Source organism: Mizuhopecten yessoensis, unplaced genomic scaffold (assembly GCF_002113885.1).
Source record: "Mizuhopecten yessoensis strain PY_sf001 unplaced genomic scaffold, ASM211388v2 scaffold1029, whole genome shotgun sequence".
Lineage (NCBI taxonomy): Eukaryota > Metazoa > Mollusca > Bivalvia > Pectinida > Pectinidae > Mizuhopecten > Mizuhopecten yessoensis.
The window spans coordinates 196,987-205,997 of NW_018403842.1; the positions used below are offsets into that span (position 1 = coordinate 196,987).

Below are 9,011 nucleotides of genomic sequence, written 5' to 3' on the forward strand. Positions count from 1 at the left end.
CCAGTCACCAGTCAGAACGCCATTGTCAAACAGCGTCGCCAACCAGTCAGCAGCCGGAACTCCTTCAAATTACATGTACATGATTGGTTGATGCATTTTAAAAATAAATATTTAAGTGTATAAGTTCACGGGCATGCGTCCTGTTTAATCTCAACAGACTCTGCCTCGTTTATGTCCCCGATACACATGGTCAGTGTGCGCACATGCCCGTCTGCGTCACACTCTGTTGGTTTGATGTCACGCATGATGAACGTCTCCGTCTTAATTCCGTTTTTGTTTGGCTCCATAAAGCTACGAATTTTGCATTGTCTTGGCATAATCTGACCGTTCGTAACTGATCTGCCGTGTCCAGTGTAGTCATTGCTGGTGATCTGGACAGATGATGGACAAGAAGAAGTCACAGTAGGCATTTCGGCACAGATACCTGACTGTTCAACCGTATCGCCCTCATTAGACCCACACACGTTCTCCTGTGTCATAGGTTGTCTCCCTTTCGCAGTTTTACACAGCCTAGTTTGTGACCGCCAGGAAGAGTCACCCTCGCTACTGCTGCTATGCGATTCCTTTCCTTTGATGGGTGGTCTCTCTCTCATCTCACTTTGTAGTGGTTCTGCTTCCGGGTCAATGAACGACCCCCGTGACGCGCTAGTATACGCCGTTGATCGTCGCTGTATGATACTATCTCTGTATAGGAACAACCTCTGTCGACAGTAATAATTACAGAATATTTTACCAAGTGTCCGACCAAAACTTTTCCGGAATTTTTTACTCATGGCGGTGTAGATAAAAGGATTAACACAACTGTTGATAAATCCAGCGAGGTTTACGATTAGCATAGTGAACAAGAAGTTACTATGAACAAGGAAGCTGTCACCTTGACCTTGTAGCTGACTGACAATATTGACCACATACATCGGGGACCAGGACAGGATGAAGGCTACTGCTATCACTATCACCATCCGGGCAACCTGCAATATACATAATCAGAGGTCATAAGGTTATCAACATCTTGCCAACAGGTTAAATACACAATCAAAGGTCATTGCTATCGCTGTTTAGAACATGTACGTATGTTTAGTTTTAACATCGTGTTTTTTTTTGCAAACAGAAATATTTAACAATATTTTGGGCACCAGTCTAATCATTACTTTCGGTTTTTACCATTCTGTCATTAGTGTGCTTTGTAATTTCGTTGTCATTACACAGGTAATCATTTTGCGGATGTAACTTTTCTAGGATATGACCTAGATTTATATGCTGGGTTTCATTGATGAAGAATTCGCCCCCCACCCCGCCGTGCCAGAATATCTGGTCTTAATGGCATTTCCATGCCAGTTATTCGATATAAGTATGAATAAAGGGGCATACGGGATGTCTTTTGAGGTTGTTTAGTTCTTTTCAGAGGATGTTAGATCGGAAGGAAATCGTGTTTATCTTATTCGAACATGTTTCAAACTTTAGAAAAGATAAGTAACGAATTAAGCGGGTTTTCTCTCTTATTTGGTAATTTAACATCGTATTAAAGCATTAAATGTAAAAATAAATTAATAAAATAAAATAAAGATTTTTTGAAACTGCTTTCTACGGTAACCACAATTCCTCCTGACAATGTTAAGTGGTGGACAACGTGGTTCTACAAACGACAGGCCAAGCTGCGTTAGAATTTGTTTTCAGTGGTAAGGTTGCCAATTGATATGGACAATTTTACTGCTATGTTTACAGCTGTTAAACCAAATATTGTTTTACAACGCTTGGAGGTTTTTTTTTGGTAGTGTAAGATTTGAATCTGTACTGAGTGCCCGTACGGCTAACTACTCGTTACTTTTAGTTTCAATCATGGTTCTACATCGCTGATCAATACATGTAACTTTGATGTCCAAAGGGCGTAAATCTTGTCAGACTTGTCACGTTCTATAGTTCAGGATTTTAACCAATAGAAGTGACGGAAGAAGTTAATCAATTGGTTGATTATCACCAATGTTTGACCGATATCTCTGCCGTTTAATGGAAGGCGTGGGAGTTGGGAGATAACAAGGGGCAACTGTGGTTGCCACATTAAACGGTTGTTGTCCAGGCTGCATGCGTACAACATCCGGGCAACATAGAATACACACGAATAGAGGTTTAACACTTCGAAGGTCAAAGCTGTTATGACTATGATTTTTATTTGCAGCCATCAATTCAGAATGGATAAAACGTCACGAATAGCTGAAAAAAGGGTCAAGAAGATGCAAAGATTTCTAAAATTTCAAACATTGCGCCTACTTGAACATCAAACATATCTGCGGACTAAAATTAGCCATTTAAACAGAAAATTTTAAGTTGAATGTAACGACTTGCTTTGAAGTTCGGCTCAATAGCTTGTGCATGTCAACGCGCAATGACGTTTTAACGACATTGCTGTAAATGACACGATTGTATGATACTATGTTCTTGGTGATGTGGCTGTGACGCTTATCGTTCAATCTACTTTGTATTTGTTCGAAAACAGGGACGTGTATTGTTCCGTCCCACGTATTTGCTCCTAACCTATAAATCACTAAGTAAGTTCACGTGTACATTGCGGAAGCATGCTCGGTAGTATAGAATGTATCATTTCACTTTAACAGCAGACGACAACGTTGGTAGGCATATTCCAAATGCGCATGTCAACTTTAAAACCACCGATATGTTGTCGATATTATTTCAAATTGTAACGTCGATGATATAGACGAGCAAATTTTTGGGTTTGCCAACAAATGTCACACAGTCCCAAAGTAAGGATAAATCTTTGTGTACAACGAAATGAAAGATTTTTTTTTATCCAAACCAGGATGTTAATGACGCGCATGCGTACAAAAACATACCTTGCGCTTATTGACCTCGTCTCGCCGTTTACAATTTCTTGCACCAGATTGCGAGCTCTCGATGATGATTGGTTGAAGCAAAGACCTGGCGATCCTAGAACATGTTGTGATGATGATTATCATTGGCAGAAAGTACATGAACGCTGCTAGCACGAGAAAGAACACTCGACGGAAGTTTCCGGTGCCGCCATCTATCTCATCAAACCGGTCAGCACAAATTTGGCGGGACACTGTTCCATAATGGCTACGAAATTCAAAGGCAAAACTTCCACAATATAGGTAAGGCGTGCAGATCACTATGGGAATGACCCACGTGACCGCTATTATCTTCTTTGTCCTGGATTTGCTGTTCACCTTCATTGCGGACAGGGGATGGACTATGGCATAGTACCTGAAAAGAAAAAAAAAAGATGAATATTTTTAATCATATATGACATTTTAACAGGAAAGAAAAAATGCAACGGTTAGACCAGGATTCGAATACGGGACCTCCAAATTCAAGACGGATGCTCTAAACAAGTCAGCTACATGTACCTAATCGCCAGCGATCGACCCAATCCAGTTTCGTGACAATAGTTATAAAAATACATATCACTTTTCAAAGGATTTATTCATAATCGACGTAAATTGTTGAATAAACGAAAAGTAATAGTAAAAGCAACACTGTGTTCGGAAGTTTAAGTGCTATACTGCAAGAATAAAAAAAATCAGGGAATGTACACGAACTCCTCTCCCTTGGGGAAAATCTCTTTGTAAGAAGACTAAAGCACGTCAGGTTTCAGTCTTAAACATGAATAATATACACCACGTAGCTTCAAACGTTAAACCAGATCCCCACTAAATCAGGTTACTCCCTTGTTGTCCCGGGCGATGAGTAAATGTACAACGTTATCAATCACGCGCGCGTGTTACTAGGTCTACGCTATTCAAGATTTGCCGCTATGTAAAAAAACGAATGTTAAGAACACAATCTTGTCCTTCGTTTTTTAGTTAAATAAAAGTCTTGACCGAGAACGATATAATTTCATAGCAAGAAAACACACTATAGTTTAATCTTTATCTACATTTTGTAAGTGTAGTATCCCCCGAAGCTCTATTTCCTCACTGTCATTCCTCTGCTTAAATTGTCAATAAAAGCGCTCCACCTAGACCTAATCCGCCAATGAAATCTTTTCGTTTTCCAGACGTTTTGACGAGGCGATAAAGCTGGATGAACGTTAATGTCGTCTAGAGTGCAGGTGTTACCTATATCCCCTTGTAGCTTACCGACTGTAACATTCTACCGACCCGAGTCTGAAGTCAGGAGCAAGCTTCAACATTTGAACATTTCGCCTGTTCCTTTATTACTATTATTATTTTTTACTCTGACATGAAACAAACATGTTTTAGTACATTTGTATGCTTCACAACATTGGCGGATCGGTGGGTCCTTGTGGTCAGGACCCCATCACCCGAGCCCTTACCCTCCCCCACAATCACCACCAATTTCTTTTTGTCGCCTTTCTTATTCATGGAAAATCTATGTCGTCAAAATTGTGAGAAACTAATACAATATACATGTATCGTATCAATTGATTCGATTTATTAATAAGAAATATTAAAAGAGTTATCAAATTGCATTCTGCTCAGAGTAAAAATGGAGCAAGACTACACTATAATATATAACTCAGAAGATTGCATTTTAATGTTTAATACTTGCAAAACATGAAGGTAAAACTTCATATGCCATCACAAAATACAATACCATTTTTCCAAATACTAAACCAAAGCTATCCGAAAATAAAATAGCATTTTACCTAAAACGTTTTAATTTGTAACATATGTCGTTAGGTTAACAAGTTGTGTCGCGCCTGGAAGGTTTCGAGGACGCTAAAACATAATTAAGGTGCCGTTTCATTATCGTATCAGGAGACGAATATGCACCGCTTTATCACAACCTAGTTCGTAGGTCGTCTCAAAGCGGTTCACAAATTATTTTCCGTAGTTATATGGCCTTTGCAACCAGCCAATATATCTTTCTCAACTCCCTGGGGAGCATACAGCCGGTGCTGCCATTTCGGTGCTCACAGCTATTATTCTACAATTCAAGTACTGCCCAACCACATACTCATTTACAACTGAGTAGGCAGGAACAAGCGGAGTAAAGTACCATGCTCAAAGATACGTCATAGTGCCGTGCCGTGACTCGAACCCTCATCACCCTCGGTCACGAGCCCGGCGTCCTACCACTACAAGGGTGTACTTACCTGTTCGTCTGCCTAGGAGATACACATGTTTAATTTGTTTTAGAACAAACCAAAACCATCGGCTCTTTTCAGGTTTACGGAAAGTGCCGGTATACAATGAAAAAAGTAACCCGCGTAGAAAACCTACCAGGGGCCCAAATTCTATGTAGAAATCTTACCCAGGCATCCGAAGAAATATGACTCATAAACCATTGAAAATCTACGGATTTTCTACGCGGGTATTTTTTGCATGTTTCACCGGCGGTTCACGTTTGCTGTGCCTCTTGCAATACTTTATACCCTTAGTTAAGGTCTTTACAACTTGGTACATTCATTAAATACAATAAAAGATGAACACGACATGTTTTTTGTGCGTATTTGTTTTGTTTATTCTTTTTGTTATAAAGATGTTAAGGCATCATACAGCCGGGTCTGAGTCGCAATTCATTTGATTGAATGGAATAGCGAAAGACATATATATTGAAACAAACTACAGCGGTATATACCTCAATCAGATTTACTGCACAATTGCATTTAGCTTACATTGGGTATATTTTGCAATTCCAGCGGCGAACTTATTTAATTGATTTAAACTAAACTAAATCCAAAGCAATCTGGTTAACAGAAACTGACGTCAATCAAGTAACAAAATATCATTTTCAACCAGTCCCTGATTCCAATTTTACTTGCGTACACATTGATGTCGCTATATAGAACCCGACATGTTTTGTAATGTGGTGACACATATACATATTTTGATGGAAAGCTGTTCCGCTCCCTTCCCTGTCCGTCTGGTTATCTAGTTTAGATCTCAACACGACACCATGATTATGTGATTGAAATAAATACGTAAAAATGAATCTTTTCACATGGCCATTTAGAGCGGAAATCGTAGTGTAATGAAAGGACGTGATCTAGTCTAAGAATTCAGATCAAATCACAGCAATCACGCATGTGAAAATTGCGCATACTTTTTAACGTAAAGGATCAGGCTATATTTTTGGTTTTCATTCACTGTCTAAAATCTAAAATTGTGGACACAAATCTCTATAAAAACGTTTGAATCCTGTTGTCAGCCCCATCCATCACAAATTCACAGTGTGTACACAGAATTACAGGCTACCCGGAGCTTTTTTCCACGCCAATAAATAGTCGATCGATGTCAATATGGCAAACGTGATTCGATTTTCCGATTATTTGTTGACCTACTAACTCGTTTTTGAAATTTCGATTTTTATTTTACTTTCTGAGAAATTCACGATTATTTTCATTTTCTCTGAAATTAATAACCATTTTCTTTATCTGTACGCATATTGCTTTGTTTTTGTTTTCAATATTTGTGAAAAAAAATCCGCTAGAAATAAAACATGGTAAATGCTTAATTTGTTGTAAAGCTAACAACAAGAGTTTTCTATAAATGACCCATGCATAGTTTTCCTTAGAACTGTCTGTGACTCTACGGAGGCCAATTGTCCAGCGTCGGGACGTGGATGTCTGAAGGGCAGGGCTGAGCGACACACCGCGCTAATACGACGGTTTGTATTGGTAGGAAATAACTGGATAAACGAGTCACCGCAACAATGGTCAACAGACTGATGTATTGCCGGTCAGTGCTGAAGGACCATGGTCAGTCTATATGTAAAGAAGGGCGTCTGACGTAAGGTGTCTGGATCTGCGTGATACAGCGGGCACATACCCAGATATTGTCCGAAATAATCGTACCACGCGCGACTAAATAACGTCCTCCAAACTTGCCGTCATTCAGTCAGGTTAATGAAGCAATCAACCCTAGGTGATTAATATCGAGTTCTGATGTAATGAAGTATCAACATTATGTAATCAATACCGAATATGTAATACTAAAATCAAGCTGAGTAAGTTGTAGCAAGGAAATCAACATTATGATATTTATTCCGAATGTGTGATTTTGAGATCGGGCATGGTTAGTTTTAATTAGGAAATCATCTTTTTGAAATTCGGCCAGTGTTAGTAACGGAGTCCCTTGGTGAAAGACAAGTGCGCTACCAACTGCGCCACCCGACCACCCATATCAATTCACTCGGGTGACCATGCAAGCCAATCATCTTTCTTTTTCTTTTTCAGAAAATTCAATGGAGTTTGTTAGACTTTTTAAACAAGAAAGCGACTCCTCTCTGAACAAGGAAACTCAAGTGTCAACAGACATAGCTGAACAAGTGCTTTTGAAGCTGGCCTTGAAAAATACGTTCACCTTAGATGAAAAGAATAAAAGTGACAAAGATATTATTTGTAATTGTGGTTGCAAAATTCAAGTAAGAAACAGATTTGATAATACTAGTATTGATATGTATTTTATCATTAAATAATGTAAAAGTGGAAATTTTTGCCGTGTGAAAATGCTTCCATTTTCGTATCTAGAAACGTGGAGTCAGTTAGCCCGAAAATATTCGCACATGCAAAATTATTTGAACATTACATAGATTATAAATATAAGGAATATGCAGATTTTAGAAACAATACCAACAAGAAAATGTGAACTGTTCCACACGCAAACATTTTCATTTTACAGTAATACACATTGTTAGGTATTTGGCTATTCTATTAAATTGGAAAGAGTTGCGTGTGAGTAGAAGTGTCATAAGGGTAAAGTCGACACTACTGAAAATAAATTAAACTTGCTTTCTTTTTCTGCTTAAAAATATGAGAAAGACTGCTGTACACTTTTAAGTCAGGTGACCTATTGTCCGTCATTGAACATCATGCATAAACAGTTACATTTTGGACTTTTTTCTCAATAGCGGTTAGTCCATCATCAGATACCCATAGGACCCTGCACTGCTGCGGGAGTACTAGCATGAAAGGTATTGTTTTACCATAAATATTCATAAAACTTTTGACCAATCAGAGCACACAGATATATTTTGGAGCCCTCCTCCCCCTCTATCTCACTGACTAACCTAACAGACATGTCTGCATCAAATTGAAACAATGCACAATATGTCTAGCTTAGGTAGCAAATAAGTACAGTATGCTAATTGTATAATGTGTGCCCACACTCTGTGTTTTATAATTAAACTTACTGATCCATATAGAACATTTTCTTTAGTATTGTTCAGCTATTTAATTTAACGGATATTGAAGGAAGTGGAATGATAACATATTATTGTCTGTTTAATGCTACTACTCATACTAAAACTGTGGAGGTATTAACTATAGTAGACACACGTTTTAGCTATTGTCATTTTCCTTCTAGATATTTAGTTCATTAAAGCTAAATAATAAGTTGATCAGTTCCTTTACATTGCATTTTTTTGGAAGATGAAAACAACGTGTGGCCTTTATCAGAAACCTCATTATCAAATTGTCTCCAAAGCCAAATAAACATGTTTAGTCCATATCTTTGGAGTTGTAAACATGAACCATGGTGACTTGACTTTGCCTTAAGGTAAAAGATACTACTGCATCCGCCTCAATCGCAAAAAAGAGTTTTTTGACTTGGAGTAATCTCCCCTTTATTAAGAGACTGAAGCAACCTATCAGATTTTAGCTTTTTTTTTTAAAATAGGACAATCCTTTTGATGCTGTGTCTGGTAAAGTGTAAGCTGTGTGATGTAAATGTTCCTAGTTTGACTCCTATAGTTTCCTTGCTTTTTTAAAATTTCTAGTCAAGTGCATAGCATTATGTGATTTTTATGACATACATCTTCTGAGAAAGTGTTAAATGAATATCTTATAATAATGAGTCTAAAGACAATGATAGTAAGTGAGTGTCTTCGAATAATGATTCAAGTTACAATGGTAAAAAATGAGGGTTATACAAGACCTGTATCTCCACACCCATGCAGTGACACTCCAGAGTTATACAAGGCCTGTATCTCTACACCCTGGGACCCTCCAAGGTTATACAAGGCAGCCACACCACGTTATACCAGGCCTGTATCTCCACACCCCGGAACCCCCC

General features: G+C 38.4%; 1 protein-coding gene across 1 annotated transcript in view; it reads right to left on the reverse strand.

Annotated features, from left to right (window-relative positions):
* Positions 1-125: 125 nt before the first annotated feature.
* LOC110456709 (orexin receptor type 1-like) overlaps positions 126-9,011 on the reverse strand; it is an 88,876-nt gene continuing 79,990 nt past the window's right edge. Inside the window, exons 2-3 of the mRNA XM_021507607.1 lie at positions 2,847-3,237; positions 126-968 (exon numbers count right to left, since the gene is read on the reverse strand). Coding sequence (XP_021363282.1) covers positions 126-968; positions 2,847-3,237 — 1,234 coding nt within the window. The remainder of the gene's footprint in view (positions 969-2,846; positions 3,238-9,011) is intronic.